The sequence below is a fragment of the Mugil cephalus genome, chromosome 18 (genome assembly GCF_022458985.1).
Source record: "Mugil cephalus isolate CIBA_MC_2020 chromosome 18, CIBA_Mcephalus_1.1, whole genome shotgun sequence".
NCBI lineage: Eukaryota > Metazoa > Chordata > Actinopteri > Mugiliformes > Mugilidae > Mugil > Mugil cephalus.
In genome coordinates, this window is record NC_061787.1 from 10,404,760 (window position 1) to 10,425,297 (window position 20,538).

Here is a 20,538-nt window from a genome sequence, read left to right on the forward strand (position 1 = left end):
GACCAGGCTTGGAGGACAGGTGTGAACAGAACACACCCAGATCTGGATCTGGATCTGGATCTGGAGAGCTAGCCGGAGACGCATGGGGAGTTGCAACGTGTGGTGTGATCATAAGCTACTTTCTTATCAGATTGCCCATGTCATGGATGTTTCCTGCAAGGTCTGAACAGACCACGTGTGCGTTTACACGTCTTAAATAATTTTGTCGAGGCCACAAACGTGGTCTGAGTGATCCAATCTGAAATGCGTCCGTAAATCACCTCGAGTGTGTTCACACCCGTGCATTGAGGAGACCAGTTGCACTCAGATCACTCAGAACACGTGTGAATACCTGTTGTGAGCAGGGCCTAGGTCACCGGCCCAAATACGTTTTGAGCACCTGCACTCGTGTTCTCATTATCTCATGATCGAGTTAACCAGCTCACAAAAACAGGATTAAACGAGTTGGACACGCACAGATTCTCACACATGACCGTTTCCATTTCCTCTATTCTCATGGTTCACAGCGAGTCAGACGCTGTGCTTTCTGGTAGCCACTCTGGCATGTTTACATAGCAATGTCTTCAACACTTGCTATTAAAAGCGACGCAGAGCCTGCAGTTCATTAAGCTTGTCGTCATTCAGCCTTTCATTCTCAATCCGGAGGCTCGAATGAGAAATATTAGATGGCGATTTTTATTTTTTTTTTTCTGGAAAGCCTCGCCGCATCAAGCTAAAGTCATAACAAAACCACAGTTGAGATCACCACGGTCTAAGCAGCAGCTGTGCTCATTAGCAGTCGGAGGATTTGGAAGGTTTTTTCGGGGTATGGAGGCTTAGCTCTCAGAGCTGGAAGCTGGTGTCATGATTGAGCCTCTTCCGACTCCTCCGCCTCCTCCTCGACTCTGCCGGTGTCAAACAAGATCACTGCGAGTGTGAACGAGAGACAAACAGTCCAGGGAAGGGTAAATAAGTCGTGGTGGATTGCGCTCCATATGGGAGTTATCACAGGAAGTGGGTAAAGTAATGCATCCTGAAGCATCTTGGGAACACTCTCACTCTTACTCATTCCCAGATGGCCAGCACGGTTTTATTCATTAAAGAGGCAGCAAGGAAGAAAAAGTTTGTTGTGGAAAAAGCATGGTTGCAATTTGGCTCAGTGATTGTGGATTTTTCTTAATAATGTGCTGCTAATTACGCTCGACACAGGGTTGGCTGCGGAGCCCTCTACGCCGGGTGAGCCACGTCATGTAGGCATGCCACGGCTCCAAGCAATGCCGCACTCCCTAAAATACAGTAGTCTCATAATTCACTTGGCGAAGGGAGGGATGATACTTATCTGCAGAGAAAGGTCCCTTTTAGATCCCAATCTCCCTCTTGGAATCATAAGATAGCTTACACATTCTTTGTGTGGTTATAATTACGGCGCATTCCCGATTCGCCCCCAGAACTCATAACCTCTTATCAGGTGTAACCCTACACCCGCCTCAACTTTAACCCTCGTAGCCCCTGCCCCCGCTGCCTCCATGCAAACAAAAGGTAATTGTGAGCAGCTGTGGAACCCCGGCGACTGGTTCTTCTTAGGAAGGCCCGGCGAAATATTTCCCCCCGTCAAGCAGAGCCGCGGCCCCTGATCTCAGCACAGCGGAAACCCCGCGGAGGGCCCCGGCAATGGCGTGCTATGATAAGTTGTGAAAAGTGGAAAATAATTAGGAAGGGCAGGTGGCGGAGCGGCGGATGTTTAGCTTGGTCTTTCCAAAAGCAAGCTCAGCTACCAAGAAGGACTTTTTTTTTTTTTTCCTACGATTGGGATCAGGTACCGAAACTTTGTTGATTTAGATCTTCACTGAAGGGATAACTCTCAACTCTTGTCCCTAAGTTAGTTTGGTCCAGGCCCAGAGTAATTACCGAGTCCCGGTGGAGCGTTCCCACATGGTTGGTTAAATGGTGGCTTCATCCTGCGTGCCATTCATCTCCGTGCCCCCTCCTCTCGCAGTGACAGCTCAAAAGGGCCGACTGTGCCTCAACAATGCTGTGATTGGTGCTCTTTAGGAGGGGTATCGAGGGGCTGCTCTCCCCTCCAATCCTCATCATTCGGCAGGCAGGTGGACCACAAAGTCCTCTGATTCTTTTGTTGGGTCCTGCGATTAAAAAAAAAAAAAAAAAAAAAAAAGATGTCCATGCTTCTTGGCTGAATAAATCCTGTCGTCATGGGATAATTTGCTAATAAAAAAAAAATAAAAGAAAGAAAGAAAAACAGGGTAGGAGCTAAAATAGAGGTTATTTGCACAGGAGGACGGTTGAAGAAGTTTCTAGCCGGTCTGACTTTTTTTTATGTTTACGTCAGCGGGTCGGTGGAAATAAAAGGATGGGAATTGAAAAATGCGGAGGAGAAAAGCTGGACTCGGTTCAGAAAAAAATTGTGCGGGAATGCTGCTTTATCAACAGAGCCTTTTGGTGAAACACGCTGTGGCGTGGGCGAGCCGGGGCCTTTTAATGGTCGTGCTGAAAAGTGCAAGAGGTAGGGTCTCAGGGGCAAACAAGTTAAGCCTTAAAGGGCAACAAATGTGAGGCGTTCGTGTAGGTTACCAGAGAAAATCCCTAAGCAAATGGAGAGCGTGGCTAAAGTGTTTAAAGGAGAAAAAGAGAACTTGACTACACTGGAAAAAAAAAAAAAAATCTTCAGAAGGAGGGAGAAAGATACAGAAGACGGGGGGGTGGGTGTGGGGGGAGATAGAGGGAGAGTGAGGGGCCACCTTCTTTTTAGGCAGCCATTTAAATGATCAACAGTAAATAGAGGGGAATGTCATCTGACAGAAATAAAGTTCCCGTTAACAGCGGGGATGGAAAGTAATTTACAGATACGCTGTCCCCGCCATCTTTGTGCCTCCCAGATAAGGTTTCATTTCAGAAACGGATAGGAGACATTTTCACTTACGGGCCCCCATTCTGGGACACCTGTGATAACAGCTTGTGGACCCCTAATTGAAAATGGGTTTCAAAATGGATTTTCACTTTTCTTCCCCTCCATTCCCTCCCTCCCTCATGACTAACCCCCCCCACCCCTCCCACCTCCACCTCCCGTCCCCCCCTCCGTCCCCGCCAAACACCCCGGCTTCAACCCCCTCCCTCCCCTTCTTTTTTTTTTTTTTTCTTTTCCTTGGCGTTCCCTTGTCGCTGGCAGAGGGAGGCAATATTGGAAGGACAGGGAGAGAGACGGAAGGGAGGGAGGGAGGCTTGGGGGAGATGGAGCGTAGGGAGCAGATCATCCCTCAGCCCGTGTCACAGCTATGACAGCCGCATGATCCGTCTTATTAATGAAATCATTGATCACTTGATGGGACTCATAATCAACTGTTTCTCCACTGCGTCCTGCCCCATCTCCTCCTCCCCCCTCCTCCCTCCTCCCTCCTCATGCTGCCGCTTCTGCCTTCCACTTTTCCACTGTCCCTGCGCCCCCCCTTACAGATGAATGAACAATATAACTAGAGAAAAATTATTAATAAACACATAAAAAAAAAAAAACGAATCAGAACACCTGCGTCCTGTGTTGGCTGCTAATTATTAAACAAGACGGGGGGAAAAAATGTCAAGAAAATAGGTGGCTGTTCCAAGAAATGCGCTTTGTGGATCACAACAGATCAAAGGTGATTTGTGTCATCTGTGTTTGTGCTTGGATGTATTTCATGGGGGCCCGGGGAGGAGGGAAGCAAGGGGCCCCTTCATGTTTCATGGGCTCTGCCTGTGGGGGCTAATGAGAGAGAACTGATGGAGGGATAAGGGACCTCATGGGAGCTCTGTCGGACCCATGGGTCAAACAGCACAATGGAGGAGGCGTTATGGAGCCTGACACGCAACCCCACACAGGAAAACTGGCTTTTAGTGTCAAAAGGCCTCTGTATGGTGCATACGTAATACATCAAACGCGCATAAAGGTGCATTATGTAAGGGGGATCGCACAAAAAGGATATGCAAATTCGGCCGGCGGTTTTCGCGTGCGTTATGAGCTTCGCGAGATGTGTGCTTGAGGCATCAAATATAGAAGCTACCTGTGGATTGGAGTTTGTGAAATCACCGCGTGCGCACACGGCGGACGGAGAGCCATGGCCATTTCATGGACCTCTGCACTGAAGGCAATTTCCTGCAGCAGCAGGGGGAGAGACTTTGGCAGAACCGCCTCACAGGGGCCCGAGGCGCGGGATTAGCTTAGCCTCGCTGCTATTCGGGGGCGGAGGGGGAACCTCAGCCCACTCCAGCCCACTCCAGCCCTGCCTGGCCTCTCTCTCTCGTCTGGCACACTTCCGCCTGCCCAGATCTGCCCGCTGTGGCCCCACTGCTCCGCCACCGCTGGAAGATTGCACATAAGCCGCTGCCTCGAGACTTCTGCGCGGCTGTGGAGGCGCCGCCAGAATTCAGCTGCAGTGGAATTGCATCTTTGTGTTTTTTGAAGCAGGCCTACTTGTTGTGGCAAGTGTCACGGCCTCAGTCAAACTCGCAAAACTCGCTCCTGCAACAATAATCATCCTGATCTCGTAGCTGTAAAGTAATAAAATTTATTGATCCATTGGCGTTAGTCAGAGTCGGCATTGTGAAATCCGCGCAATTAGCTTTATTAGTTCAATTTTACGGTTACAAATGACGCCCAGATGAGTCGGAGTTTGCGTTACGCCGACGGCAACCTTAAGCTGACATCGCACAGCCATAGCGTTTTAATTGTAATATGTTGTGAGAGTTCACGCTGACCCTCACAATGGCCCCTTTAAAGGGACCCGAGGTCATTTTCGCTGACACGCTGAGAACCAAGAAAGGCCCCCGGAGTCAAAGGTCACCCGGGTCCGAGACGAGCCTCTGAAGCGATGACCGGCCTCTCGAAGACAAATCAGCTTTCCCCGCGAGAGAGGATGGGAGTGCATCGACCACTCAGCTGAATATAGTCCCTCAGAGAATGAGAGAGAGGGGATCAGAGGCAACCAAAGGCCCCCATAAACTCATAAACCAATAAGGTGGGGAAACAGTAGTTGATTATTCTACCATTCTGTCCATTTGTCGGTAGGCATCAGCGGTCTCCCTCCTGCCAGGAGGAACAAAGCAGGAGTGTCCTGACCCTGCCAGGGGGATTCATTGTGGTGTGTTCTTCTCCGCGTCCTCTCTGTTTTGTTCGCTCTCCCTCCTCCTGAATGGGGCCGAGAGGAGGAAGTGGCAACTAGTGGCCTCGCCACCGGGGTTGGATTAAATGGTTTCGTATGAAAAAAGGACATACTGTTGAGCAAATCATTTGGATTATGGATGAAACAGAATTCGCACATATGGACATATCAGTTGTGTTCTGCTTTCCTGACATAAATGTGCATAAATACCGTGCACACAGTTAAATGCAGTGTTAAGGAAAATGTCATGATCTGTAATACAGCTCCATCTATACTGTCTGAACACATGTGCAGTTTAAATAATTTCTGTTTTTGGGGTTGAAATTCAGGTTCTGTCTGAAGGAGACGGTTTCAGGCCATTTTCTGTTCCCCGCTCAAAGCTCACTGGTTTGAATCAAGACATGCTTTCATATTTCAGAGCGCAAAAAGGCCCCACACCCCATAATCTCTCTCCCCTGACCTCTGCACCCCCTGGGCCTTGACTCTCACTCTCCCCCCCCCCCCCCTCCACTCCCCCTCCCCCTCCCCTCCCATTTCACCGCCCAACTCTCTCCCTCGCAGTGCGAAAGACGAGCTAGGATCAAAGGCCATAAACCATGGCAGTGATTTCTGGTGATTGATTAGAAGCAGAGGCTGAGGAGCGGCAACTCTCTTCCCCTCCGTTCTTCCCACCCTCCGGTGCAGTGCACGTATCCTCCCAGGGCTCTCGTAAATAGCTGAGGCTTTAAGTGTGAAAAGAGTTGCCGCGATTGGCAGACGGAGCCCAGGAACAACATCCGCGCCGACGCGGCCCGGGCCAGTTTTCCCTGCCTCTTCTTCCTGGATGGCAGGGCAGGGGGGCGGGCGGGCTGGGGGGGGGTGTCAGTTGATAAGAACCATTTGTTGTCTTGCTTGGATCTGGGGAGGGACAGCGTAATCCCCTCGCCCTGGTCTGCTCGCAGAGCTGGAGGAAAAGAGCAGAGGGGAGAGGAGGAGGAATTGATTTTCGGAGTGAGGGCATGCGGAGAATTGAACTCAGATGTGTAGCAGAGACAGGGTTTGAAAGAAACATTCTACTTGCGGGGGGAAACAAATGTCTGTAGCTTACAGCAGAGGGGCTGTGCAATTTGAACTTGAGCAAGTCCTTCTAATGTTAATCAATTGCATAGTTGTCTTTCACCATTCTCTCCCCCCGCCTCCTCCTCCTCCTCCTCCCCCTCCCCCTCCTGTCCCGAGCGCGACTCAACCCAGAGGCCTCTTGACAAGCAAGTGGTCTTGTAAAGGCATTTTAATAGGCCACGGCCATTCAGTGGCATTGAGATTAATGCTTCGGCGAATTCTCCCACGTGCGCGCTTTCGGCGCACAGGAGCACAAAATTCACCTCTTTCAGTCCTCGCCGCCCTGCCTTGATCTCACCTGGAGCTGCGAGCCGCCTAATGATGTTCGGAGTGTGGGCCTCGCAGCGACAGCTCCAGGTCCAGGGGAGATGTGTCTCATGTCAGGCTTCGCAGCCAGACAGACTCCAACGAGGAAAAAAAAAAAAAGGGGGCGGGCGTTCTCCGTCGCGGCTGGAGCCGGGCCAAAACTTAAAGTGCAAATTCTCCCGAAAGGTTTTGTCTTTTCCTCTGCCGTGTTCGCAAAGTGATTGAGCACATTTTTGGGTGTCGTGGAGTGTCTCGTTACGCTCCTTAAAAGCCTCGCGTCCATTCACATGCTCCGAGAAACACACGCACGTGTTGCGGGGCGGTGGATGCGAGGCGGCGCGCGCGCGCAGACACGCTCGTTTTCTCCCCACGTCCCTCGGCGGCGGCGGCTGCGGACTCTACACACGCAGCCCCGGAGCAGGATGGGCCCGACGTTATTAACTGTTTGGCGACCTCATGACTTCATCTTCGGCGCTGTCAGAGGCGGCCCACATTATGTCTCTGCTCGGCTCAATGGGCTCTTTGTTCTGGCTTGGCTCTGGAGCAGCTCAGCATGGGGCTGCGTGAGTCCAACAGTCCCACTGCGGCTCAAAGGGAGGGAGACGGATGGATGTAAGGAGGGGGGAGGGAGGGGAATGTGTGAGGAAGGGATGAGGGGAGATTCAGGGAGATTTGGGGAAGACATGGGAACCTGGAGAAGGCCTCGGCGAAGGGTGTGAACGGGAAGACGGGGGTGAGTTCACGCGCGTTAGCGGGAGTCCGGGCGAAGCAGATGTAAAATAGTGAAGGGGGGGGGAATCCAACAGGTGAATCTCGAAGCGGCTTTGGCCGTTTAAGTCCATATTTATTAACGAGCACCAGATTCTGGAAGGCGAGGTATCGGCTGAGCCGTGGCGGCCGTCCCTGTGCCGAGCGCGGGATTAATGGAAAAGTAACTCGGAGATTAGGGGAAGAGGTGAGAGGGGAGCGGGGGAGGCGGATTCCTCCGGCGGGAGTGACAGGAGAGGTCATACATGATGGGAGCTTATTACTGAGAGAGGGAGAGCAACAGGAGGAGGGGCACGGGGAGGGGTAAGAGGAAGGGAGGGGTGAGGGAACGAGGAAAATGTCTAGTGAAAAGGTGAAGATGTTTGTGGTCGAATTTGTGGCCGGAGAGGTTTACCTCAAAATCCAACCGCAAGTTATCCATAAATCCTTGACCTGGCGAATAACTTTTCCCTCATGGCGTGCTCATTCAGTGACCTGTAACACAATAAGACAACTGCAACCCCCCCCCCTTCCACCTTTCCATCACATTACAGGGGCATTTATCTAATCACACAGAAGATCTCGTGCCTTTTCATTTCCTCGCCTCACCTCCAACCTCCAGCCCGACAGCGGTGAAGTCTGTTTCGCCAACACGGCAGGTCCTGTAATCTGCGCAGTTCATCCCACGCGATGGAGCGGTCCACGTCTCACCTGTGTTTCGAGGAGGGAGACGTGTATTTATTAAGCGCGCTCACCCGCCGATATCGCACTTCGGGCCGAGCGTTTTGCAGCCCCAGATGTCACTCACGACGATTGCGGGGTCTTAAAAACGGTGATTGATATAAAGGTGTGAGGTAATGCGCCACCTTCCACAGCTTGACTGTGGAAAATGAACTAATGTTATTTTAGGTAATTAACGTGTGGTGTTGTTAAAAAAAAAAAAAAAAAAAAAAAAGTGGATTCAATTAAGGAGGTGACTTAATGTGAGTGCCGAACAGCCCCCTCATTGTGGGAACAGAGTGAAGTAGTCACTGGAGTTGTGTTATTTTTATGACATTTGGCTTGTAGTTTGGAATTCTGATTGTCATGCTCGCCGGTTTAAAAAAAAAAAAAAGGAGGCCTCATGTCCAAATGTGACGGGTTAGAAGCTGTAAGCATTACCAGCTGCAGCATCAAAGCTCCAGGCATGCTGTTCATTTAACCCAGATCCGTCACACTCGTGTGTAGCCTCTGATTCAACCTGTAATGTAGACATTCGGCAGAATGCATTAGACTGAGACTAATGTAGATTTATAGATGTGAATTAACTCCCAACACCTCCCTACCTGCGATATGTCAAAGATCACGGACTGTGTTTTAATATATTTGGCTGAGCCGCCGCTGGAAATTCATACGCATTCACTCTTTTTCCGCTGTTTAGGCGCCCGTTTATGGACTGGAAGAAGCATTTTCCTTGATTTCTAATTTATGTGGATTTTTATGTATTTATTTATTTATTTATTTTTTTGAATGACATTCAAACGTGACTGTGAAAACGCTTCGTCTCTGTTTATCGAGCGGCCGAGGAGGTGTGAGAACCGATCAGCGGCAAGAGAGAGCAGGCAGCGAATTAGACGGACAGATCTGAACATCCGCAGGCTTAATCACCATGGAAGAGAGAAAGAGAGGGAGAGGGAGAGAGAGAGAGAGCGTCCACTCCGGACTTAGACGTTCACCAGTCATTGATAAAGTGCTTAGCAGCAGGAAAATTAATGAATCCGGCCTAACTGGTAGAGGGAGGTTTTGGGGTGGAAGGGGAGGGAGAAGAGGAGGAGGAGGAGGGGGGATGGGGGGGATGTGTGTGGGGGGGTAATCCTGTTCCAGCTAAATGGCTGATCCCTCTCATTCCTTAGATATCAAATGTCAAAAGTTAAATTAGCCTGCTAGCCTCAGATACGAGTTAACATGCTTTTAAACGGGGCGCGGGGCGGTGATTCCTGCCTCCCCTGGGATGCTGGGCAGGTGCCTTTGAAGTGTCTAATTATCCGACTCCTACTAAGTGCTGGCAAACTATCTTAACGGAGGCCTGTGTTTTAGGGCAGAGCGCAATAAGAATGCACCTAAATGCACATTGATTCCAGTATGTTAAGTTGCAATTTCCACGCAAAGAAAAAAAATACACCCACAGGTCGTACTCTGCATGAAAACACACGGACCTCAAACGGAGCGCGGAGCCGGATTTCTAACTATTCAAAGTCGCGCGAAAGAGCTCTATGATATCACTCTGCGGCGAAAGGTGGGAAACGTCCACAGTGGCATTTCGGATCGTAGTTGATGTGCTTGAAATTACTGTGTTATTTTTTCTATTTTATCCAAACTGTTGGCTCCGCGTTTCTTTGCTTTGGCCGCGTATCCGTTTCTCTTGGCGAGCCGCTCCTAATCTGAGTGCCACAGAATTGGTCCAGATCGCTCTGGTGTCAGAAGTGGGATTCCAGCGCTGGGGCCCAGTGGAAAGCTGGCCCGCTCCGGCCTGGTGGGCAGCGAGCCCAGATTCGCCCTAGAAGACCCTCTGTTCCGCGCAGACGTTAGTCCGCCCTAGTCTGCCCTAGAACACAATCATGTCACATTGTTGCAGAGGACGTCGTAAACGGCTAACAGGTTATGGCTGAGGATGGCTGGCCTGTGACTATCTGAAGCGATGCTAATACATTCTGTAAGCCAATCAGAGCACTAAATGGCATCCTTCGCTTTGAAGCCTTGATCAAATGCATCTCTCGGCGTTTGATTCCTCAAAGAATGCAGGCCAAGGTGCCCTTTTGAGTGAAAAACCTTAAAAGCCGTAACTATCCGCGGTCAAAAATGCATCAGTGTGCATTTTAGTCGGGGGCTTTCAGCGTCCTCGCTGCAATGCTCATTGCTCCCTCACAATGTGGCCCTGATGAAACGGTAGTGGGGTTTCAGGCTGCTCTATGGTGGGCCTGCGCCCCTAATGGGCGAGTAAGGGGTAGCTAGGGGCAGGCGGAGGCTTGGCACGACACAACCCCGCTGTGAGGCTGATTTGAGGTGAGCGCGGGGAAGGAGGAAGGAGCCAAGCAGGCTTTGATTTGCCCCTCCCCAGCCCCGGGGCCTGGAGGCTGGGACTGCGAGATGCTGAGCTCTGGGTGCGTCCCAGCAGACCCCCGGCGGCAGAGAGAACAGGCTGGGACCGCGGGTTGTTTAGCAGGGGGTTGGAGCGTGGGCTGCCGAGAGCCAAATTGAGATGTGGGAGTCGGCAAATTTGCCTAGATGAATATTGAGGAGGGCATTCGCGGCCGCTGTGTGGGAAATCAGCATCTGACAATAGGCTGCTAACCAGGAGAGGGAACATCCTGACCCCTCTCTGCAATTCATCCAGACATCAATCACACGCTGATGGGTAAATAATGTACCACCACGGACTCGCTCTGCAGAGACAGAACACGAGCGAAAAAGTTGAGCGAACTTTGTACTTTCAGAAGTTCTCCAGGGGGCCGACAGACATTTTGGCTGGCGGAATGCTAACCGTTCTGCCCACCGCCAGATATCGGAGCAACGACCTCATTCTGCCGCCTGACGTTAAAGCGCATTTGTCCGGGAAGTTGCTCGAAAGTCGCCGCCTTTTGTGGGCCGACGTGAGGATCTTCGCGAAGCCTCTGTAACCTTCACATAATGCATATCTGAACCCGGTTGCGGGGAAGTCCCCGAGCCCCTTGTGGCGCTGAGCCTATCAGCCGAGACGTTGATCGGAAAAATACCTCACACAATTGCGGTAATCCCCCGCGCTCTTGTTGTTGGGCTTGGTAGAGTTTGAGCGGCCTCTCTCCTTCGTATTTCAGCCTGCGCTAATCGTGAATGATTCCCTCTGTCTTTAGCGGCGATGCCAGGGCCGGTGAATCAGGTACATAAGCCTAAGCCGCTTGGAGAGGTGCTCTTGTTAAACTCTAGCCAGCTGCTGGAATTTTTCTTCCCCCCTCTCATTGTTAATTGGGGAGTCTTGAGTCTTTCCCGGGAGTTGATTTGCAAGAGAAAGAAAAAAAGGAGCAAGAGATTATTGCACAGGAGGAGAGGAGCTTTGAAGAAGTGTTTTGTGATTTCGCCGCATATCCTTCACTCCTCTCCCCCTTGTTCGCTCGCCGTGTGCTCCCCAGCCAAAACCTGTTTGTGCCACTGACAACGGTGCTTTGAGAAGTTAGAAGGTGGAACACAGCACACTATGTCTGGCTTTGGCTCAGGGGTGCAACAACACCTCCTCTGGTTTTGGAGGCTTTTTATGTGGGGATGAGTGTGCAGTGGCCCTTTGTGCACATGCTCGTCCCAGCTTTGGGACCCGAGTTCAGATCAGAAGGCAAATTAGATGATCCAGAGTCAAAGGCAGATTGGCATGTGGAGGAACAACAATCCTCGTTCTTAACCTCTGCCTCTGGAAAATGCCTTGAAAAACAACAAGCCAAGGGTTTTGTTTCACTTTCCATTTCTTTGAATTGGCCGGGCATCCTTAACTTTAGCTCCCCTCCCCGTTGTCCCGGAGCCCAACTCTCAGAGGCGTTGGCCCCACTCCATATCTCATTATCTCTTTCAAAAATTTTGTTTTGTCATTGCATCCACACTCGCTTTTGTGCCGCCATATTAAAGGCCGTGCATAGGGTTTTTTCTCAGAAGGTATTTGAACCAGACTCCTACAATGGAGAGCTCAGACAAGGGGGTGGGGGGAAAAAAAAGGGAGAAACCTGGGTTTTAGGATTTAATGAGTGGCTCGCTGGGGGTGAGAGAAGGATAGAAACCAAGTGAGTGAGAGCAATAGAGAGAGTGCATCTGTAGAGGGTCAAAGAGAGAGAGAGAGCGAGGGGAGAAAAGAGTAGTAAGGGGGGAAGAATGCAGGAATGGAGCACCAGGTACCATTATAGTGGCAGAGAAAGCTCCTGAAATACTAGAGCTGGGGCGTGTGCTCTGATCAGGACGGCAGTGAGCACAATTACCTTCTTTTCAAATCCTTCAGTGACACTGCGGGAGGAAGGAGGACTTTGAAACTTGAAAGGCAGGAGCTCGCTTTCAACCTCAAACGCGAGCAGGAAAGGGCTCTGAAATTTGTTCAGTGCTCCCCATCCACCATTAGCTTGTTTCTTCCTCTCGCCTCCAGGCATTTAAGCGCTTTTTGAAAAGATGTTAAGAAATTCAATCACCATAGAGAGAGAGAGAGAGAGAGAGAGAGAGAGAGAGGGAGAGTGCGGGATGGTCTTTTTTTTTTTCTGTTTTTTTGAGAGGCATGCTTTCCTCTGGTCCACAGAGGACCGGCCTGCTGCTTTTGTGTTGGGCTGAATAGACCTGCAAACTGGTGGAGGACTGGATGCGGCAACCATGGGAAAAGAGAGGGAAATAAAAGAGGAATGAAAAATGAGGGAGGGAAAAGGGGAAAGGGTCTGCTGGGCGCATGGTCGGAGTTAGAGAAGTGTTTCAGGGTTGAACTTTTCAAAGTTGCATGTGTTTACCTCTGTCTGCTCTCTGTCTTCATTAGACCAGTTTTTTTTTTTGACAGATTCTCAGCGCGTTAGAGGGGAAACGAAAAGTTTCCACCGGCAGGTAGAAGCGGCACAGAAGGATAACCTTACCTGGAGCTGGTAGCTCTCTCCTACCCAGGAGTCGGGGAGTCAATTGACCATTGTGCTGCAGAGTGTTTGTTTAACCGTTTAAGGTCCTATGAGCTGAAGTAATGAAGCCCCTTTAGGTGGTATATGGCAGAATGATGAACCCCCCTCCGGACTTGTCAGGGTGACTGGAGGGGGATGGTGGGACTGTGACAGTGCTGTGATTGAACCATTAGTTGCTTGACCTCCCTTGGAGCACAGGGACACATCTGAATAGCGGCAGGGGTCACTGAGAAAGAAAAACGAAAGCCAGAAAAGAAAGAAGTTGGTGAACAAATTAAAGCAGCCAACACGCACTAATGTCTCGCATGTTTTTTTTTCTTTCTTTCTTTTTAAAGTTTAAAGAGAAGCTGCACCAGTGATTTTCTCTGTTTTAAAAACATTGAAAGAAAAAGAAAAAAAAATCATACGAAAGTAAGAAAAAGAGCTCATCAATGCGTGGACAGTTTTTCACTTTCCCAGATGTGACGCGAGATTTTTCCGCGTGTGAGAAGTTGAAAGTGTGCCGCGGGGGCCTGCGCTGCACACTCGGCGACATGCTCCGGCTCACGGCGGCTCTCGCTCTCTCCGCGTGGTTTGCAGCCTCCGTCGCCCTCGGTGCACGTCAGTAGATGAACCCAATCCGAAATCCCTTTATGTTAATATTGCGCTTTGCAGGCGCGAACCTATTAATCCAGCTTTAACCATATAAGTTGCATTATTCCCTTAATAAGATCACGGGCTGTGCAGTATGGGATTAAATACTTATATCATAACTGACGCTGTCATTTCCCGGGGATGAGAGCGACTTGCCTCTCTGGCTGTCAGTTCCGCGTTAAGGATCCTTGAATCCGCTGCCAGTTGCTGCGCGAGGGCACGACTGGCCCGAACGCAGGTAATGGATGTGGGAGAGTGAGGGGAATAAAAGCGGGGCCTTTGGGCTGCTCCTCCCGCTCTCCCCCCCCCATTCTCTCTTTCTGTTCCTCCCTCTTAACCTCCTCCCTCCTGATTGCTTCCCTTCTCCTGTGAAGTGCTACAGCACTATGGCGGCCCTCTCCGACGCTTAAGGTAGCGCTCTTTAATCTGCCTCCCCCCCTCCCAGCCTCCTCTGTTTCTAATTGGCTGTTGGATGCTGTCGGGTCGCGGCGCATAGTGGGGGAGCCGCTCGCGCCGCCAGGCCGCTAATGCTACACAACCTTCGGCGCCAGCGCAGCGGCAGCTCGCCAGGGTCTCGGCGAGCGACATTAATGCGAGAAAGAACACCGGGATGTAGCGATGACCGGCACCCTCAGTGGTGAAATCATAATAATTACGTGTAACCAGGGTGGAAACCAGACGCAGAGAGCTGGACTGGAATAATGTGGCCCGCGGCAAACTGAGGCATTGCAAGAAAATATTTTCGCTCATTTTAACAGTTTTACATTACATCATTGTAACCTGCTGTTTTAACTGGGCCACATATTACCAATGGCTGGAATCAGCGCCAGTGACGACATTTACAGCTTTATCTTTCTCTTCTCTAAAAACAGATTCAGTGTGGTTGCAGAAAATGACAAACCTGTGAATTGAAAAAAAAAATAAAATCCTGGAGATGCCAATGTCAATTTCAGAGTTTGCCACCTCACAAAAGACTAATATCAGGTCAGGAGGCCAGCTGACCCTTACATGTCTGTTCAGAGGTCAGGCCGGGGAGGTGGAGCAGGGAGGGGGGGGTCAAAGGTCATGTCTTACTGTCGGAGCCCAGCCCTTGAACTCAACTCCACATTTAGCCTCTTTGCACAGCGTGCCAAGGCGCTTTCTCCAGAGACCTCCTCTGCTCTGAGAACACGGAGAGTGAGCGGGGTGGGGGCAGAAGAGAGAATGGCGGAGGGTTGGGTTGGTGCAGCCCATGACGCTGGTTAATGGGCAGCTTGGAATGTGGGCACAAAGCCTGGCTTGCCTCTTCTTTGGGAAAAAATGAGAACAGAACAGTCATAGGTGAATTTAAAGAGCTGTGTGAAATTAAGAGTTTGCCCCCCCCCACCCTGCTCCTCCCTCTACCTCCACCCGCTTTGTGAAATTACTTCCTCAGCCCTCGTTGTTTTAACACCAGGTTCTCCCCCTTTGTTTTTGTCTGGCAGAAGATGAGAGTTCAGGCGCGCCGCCGTACCACCGCGAGAGGCGCAACGCCATCAGCTCCCAGGCGCCGGCGGCCGGCGGCCCCGACCGGACCGTGAGCGAGGAGCCCTCCACCTCCACGGAGGAGCGGCCCTCCCTGCTCAAGAAGGAGCTGCACAGTTCCCTCCCCCACCTGACCGAACATGCCCTGCCGTACCGAGGCACGCTGTTTACCATGGACCCCCGCAACGGCTACCTGGACTCGCACTATCGTAAGTCGCGAAATGCTTGCTGTTACTTCTTCCTCGTTTTTTTTTTTTGTTTTTTTTTTTCAAGTGGAAACCTTGGTGTTTAAAAAGTTAAGAGGCGGCTCAAGGACGTGTTTGTTGCAACCTCAAATGCTGAGGCCAAGTTTTCGTCTTTACTGTAGGTGAGAGGCAGAACTGCCAGATGCTTGATTAAGTCTGACAGATTAGCCGTTCTCTCCTGCTCGCCTCTACACACACACACACACACACACACACACACACACTCGCGAACACGCGCGCGCACGCTTGTCTTGTTCCGTGCCTGGGAAGTTAGTATGGGGAACGGCCGGCGTAGCTTCTTAATTCCCTCATTAGGGGCCTGTCTGAACACAGTACTCCACTTTCTCTCATCAACACACACTTCAAAGCCCCAAAGCAGCGCCGAGTCAAACCTCACCACCCCCTACTCCGCCGCTCTCTCTCTCTCTGGGACCCAGAGACTGTGTGAGAGGAAGAGAGAGTGCGAGCGGAGACGAAGCCCGAGAGACTGAGCTGTGGCTTGATTGAGATAGCGGAGATAAGTCGAAACAAAGGTGCGATAGGCGGCGGCGGCGGTTAGATAAAAGTGAAGCTGCGTGGAAAAGCGGGAACAGGAGATAGATGTTTGGGGTGCAGCAGGCTGATTTGGGGGGTTAATTCGGCGGCCACTGTAGCCAGGACTTTCGCCTGCAGACAAGGATTTGATGTGATAGCTTGTTTAGTTTGGTTACACCTGCTCTGAATTGGGGGAGACAGGGTGGGACAGATTTTAATCCAGCGCTTGTAATGAAAAGTCCAGTGGACCCCAACCTTACACTGTAACTCTATTTATTTGGCCACTTCATTAGCTGCTGCTCCCTCGCGCTTGGGTGCCTGAGAGTCACTGAGGTGCCTCTTTAAGGTAAAGGTTACTTAAAACCAGGCAACGGTGCCGTGGACAGGGCCCTCGAGGGCAGAACATTACTGCCCATTACGTCCTCACCTAACTCAGCAACACTGCCACTTCTCATTTCATGTGTGTGTGTGTGCGGAGGAGCTGTGGTGGTTCCAGACCGCTGAAGCCTTGGGGTGCGAGGGGGTTAGAAGCGGAGGGGGGGTTGGGGGGTGTCGCTCAGAGCCTTGGGGTCATGTGGAAAAGTCATAGTCTGAAATGGAGAGTTCAAAAGCAGCAGGAAAAGTCGAAAAAAGGGCCCCCGCTTCAAGAGGCGTTCTTTGAGCGCTGGACTCGAGAGGCTGGAAGACGGCAATCACACGAGGCAGCGCGGAGCGGAGCGCCGCGATCTTCGCGGTGCGCTCGCTGGGAAGCTATAAGGCCCGGCGCACATATTTTATTCTCCTTCTACAGCAAGAAACGCCAGACATCTCCCTAAATTCAGCCTCTGAAATGTAATGACTTTATACTTTTTCGCCTTTTCACATCGTGGCGGATTGAAAATCTTTAAGTCTCCAGCCATTTGCCGAAGTTAAAATGATCGTTTGAACCTCTCGCCACGGGGGTGTGAGGGGGGCGGGCATCAAAAAATGAGCTCTGAAGAAGCACCAAAGTAAATTGTTGGTTGCAGCCCCCGTGTCAGTAGATTCAAAACAACCCATTCATGCTTAAAAGCAGAAAATCTTGTGTTTTCACTGATGTCATTTCTCTGATCGGGCCTGACTTACGATCTGAGACGAGGGCATTGCCGTGTGAAACGCCTCCTCCTGGCCCCAGGTGTTGAAGACATGGGGGTGTCCCTGAAGACGGCGGTCCCATTCTGTCTGATTGAACCCAGCACCAGAGCGCAATCCCCATGTGCTTTGGCAGTCTGAGGGTCAGCAGAACGAAAGGGGTCCCCTTAAACCTCTGCTTCCTCCCCTCCTCCTCCCCCTTCCACCTCCTCCCCCTCCTCCCTCAGCCCGCTTTGAACCAGAAGCCTGTGGCATCTGTCGCCACTCCTGCACCACAAGGTGTAAAAAGCCACCAGCTCCTGTTCTGGTTTCTGGTTCCATACACAATTCAGCGCGCACACACACACACACACTGACACACGCGCAGCTCTTACTCCACCAGTGGCAGCCTCTCTCCATGAGGGCTTTGTCACCTCCTAAATTCATCCCAGGTGTGTGCATGTGTGATGGAGAGGGGGCTCCGAGCCTTTGTGCTGCGCTTGCACAGCGCGCCACACCGTGCAGCAGACAGCCAGGTAAATCCGATTACTCTTAGCGCCGGTGTGTGTCAGTGCTTAATGTGCCTAAATGCGACGGCACCTGCAGTCTCCCCACACCTGGACGCTGGGTCGTTAACGTGGCGGCGAAGCTCTGGGAGGTGTGGGAGTTGAGGAGATGGCAAAGGGAGGGGTTTTATCTTCAGGGGTCTGGGTAAATCTCTGCTATTCACCCGGAATTGTGATCTCCCACTCCTTGGCCTAAGACTGTGTTTACTCAGTTTTTTTTTTTTTTTTTTTTTTTTTTAACACCCACTTCAGTGCAGAAAAGAGGAGGCACTAAGGAAACATTGCTCCTATTGTTAGCATTAGCTAATCGTGGTGATGCCTGAGTCTTAGCCGCTTTTCTTGGGCAAACACTGGATAAGAGTCCATATCCTTCTTACCACGACGCTAATACACGGGGCTTGGCGGCGGAATAAGAAGAAAGGATTGAGATGAGGATTAATGAGGGAGAAGTCTTTTTTTTTTTCCTTTTTTTTTTTTAAATCTTAATTGTGTGACAGCGTGAATGGGATGCACGACGCTGACATCTGTTTGCATTGTGCGCCGATTAGCCGGTCAGCGGTCCTGCAGCAACAGTGAGCCCACTTGCTGGCGAAGCATCTCCGTCTCCTCCGAGGGGATCCCTTTTCTTTAAAAAAAAGTCTCCTTCTTGCACTTCCTTGCCAGGCTAAACACACCCATAGAGGGACTTAAAGCGCATCCTCATCAAAGCCTTTTTTTTGTGTGTGTGTGTTCAATGAAAGGAAGGCGACTAGAGGGAAGTAAATTAGCTTTAGAGATGGCGCCTAAGTATTTTGGCGCTAAAGTGACATAAGTTTTGCGGATGTGCTGATAGGTCGATGGTGGGGCTAGACGAGGCGCATGAAGTGTCTTGTATGGTTTAGCTCCTTAAAGGTCTAGCCCAGATCTGTCTGCTGGGGTCTAATCCCCACACCGAAGCCATGCTGTCCATGACTGATCTCAGACACCATCTCAGCTAAGCTACAAGCAATGGAGGTATGGCTCTGTTGGCCGGAGGATTCCTTCACATGTATCACGGTAACCCCGCTTTTTGAGCCTGACCGAAGGTGATGGCTGCGTGGATCACAGTAGCCCTGCATTCTGGGAAAGCTGCCGTAAAACCCGTTCTAGGGCTTTGTGCTTTGCGGCGGGGGGGGGCTGGAGTATCCAGTCACAGAGGTTAAACTCTAAACTGCTGCGCTGAGCTGATCTCAGGTCTACTCGGCCGTAGCACGCCCAGCCGCTGGCTCGGCGTCACTCTGTCTGCCTCCGTATCAAAAATGCAGCTGACCACTGAACTGAATGAGCTGGCTGTCATCAAACCGAACGTGATCCACACAACAATGGCCCCAGACCCCTCTGCAGTTAATTACACCGCTCGGCCAATCCGTTCATACGAAAATGCACTTTCCACATGTCTTGAAAGAATAGCCATAAAGAGCAAGGATAAGGTGTAAGCGTAAAAGCTGAGTGTGAAAGCTCTTGAGGAATTGCTTTCAAAGAACCAACTTTTAGCCCTCTTGTCGGTGAAAATGTGACAACAGGCTGTGATACAGGTTCAAACGTCCTCCCAGAAAGAACTGGGGGAGGGCCCAGGGTGAGAGGACACGTGCCTGTTTCAAGGGTAAGTGTTTGTCTTTGTGATTGTTTCAATATTGGCTTTTGGAGCGCGGTGGCACAGCGCGGTCCCCCAGCGGCGTGCCGGCGCAGAGAAGCCTGGGGCACACTGCAGGCAATGGAGAGGGATCCCTTCCATCCATCTCCTTTCATCAAGAAAGAACAACATGGGCCTGTGCTCCGTTGTGGCCCCTTGGTCCAGCGCACCAGGGATAATCAGATGATCCCCTTTTATACAGCTTATTAGAGGCATCTCATGCTTTAAGATAGGCAATATTCTCACATGTATGTGCCCCCTTTGTAGTGCGCGATGATTTAAGAGGGTTAAGCAGAGTTTGAAGTGATTTGAGGATGCACTTTCATACCGCCTCACGGTCATGTGCTGCTCCTGCCGCAAAGCTGGTGAGTGTGAACGGAACATCTCAGAGTGAAGGCGGCGCTTATTAACAATGATGAGATTAAATGTGAAGGGGGCTGAGAGGAATTAAGACGAATTTCCAGAGAACCCGAAGACGCTCAAAGAAGAATACTCAGCATTTCTTAGCATCGCTGCGGCAGCAACGTCTGTCAGCGCGTTCGACTAATCATTCAAGTCGCAGAAGCACGCGCGAACAATGGCACTTAGCTGATCTGAAGGCTTAAAATGAAGATTTGTTGTGTCTTGTCCACCAAAAGGAGAATAAACGGCAGAAAACCAAGCTAGCAACAATAAGATGAAGCACCATGCTATACAAACGAGAAGGCTCATGCTCATGGGGGCTTCTTCTTAGCTATCTGGTTCAAGCCACAATACATGTATCTCCCTTCTTTAAGTTACCCTGTAGTCTCCAGCAGGATAATCACCCCTGTGTGCTGCGGGACAGTCTGAGTTCTCCATGCCTTTCTACATGTTTGTTTCGTGTGTATCCAAATCTCATCGCCCCATTTAGTATTCACATTCCTCTTTCATAGCGGCAGAAGATAAGCAGCCTTATCCCTTCAGCCAACAACCCGTATCTCGCTCTTGTCTCTGGAGGGTCACGAGTATATATTGTTCTACACGAAGAAGAGTCTGATGAACACAGTGTAATTAAAATGTTTCCAGCGGCCCGGGTGAAATGTAAGATACCGCGGGAGAAAGGAGAGCGGGGGAAACGGGAGTCACGGCTGGGTCTGAGGGTGTGAGCAAGGCGGAGGGGTAAGAAGAAGAAGCCAGAGCCGGGGAGAGTGCAGAGGATGGAGGATAGAGAGGGGAGGAGGGGGGTAACAAAGCAGAAAATGAAGAGAGACATAAAAGAATGGAAGCTCAAGGAGGTCAGGCCCATCACAGGCTTTAGTGTTGCCTTCAAAGATGCCTGGGACAGGTGGCAGCTCCAGACAATCTCGCACCACAGAGCAGCATCCTCTCAGGAGGAGATAAGGGATTCCTCCATCCAGGCGCCCTCCCCTCCCTCCT

General features: G+C 50.9%; 1 protein-coding gene across 3 annotated transcripts in view; it reads left to right on the forward strand.

The window, feature by feature from the left end:
* The window catches only part of gli3 (GLI family zinc finger 3), an 88,765-nt gene that overhangs the window by 17,928 nt on the left and 50,299 nt on the right, over positions 1-20,538 (forward strand). For 2 of the 3 annotated variants that reach the window (XM_047568157.1, XM_047568155.1), the window contains exon 3: positions 15,016-15,264. In XM_047568157.1, coding sequence (XP_047424113.1) covers positions 15,016-15,264 — 249 coding nt within the window. The remainder of the gene's footprint in view (positions 1-15,015; positions 15,265-20,538) is intronic. The other variant, XM_047568156.1, reaches the window with a different exon arrangement.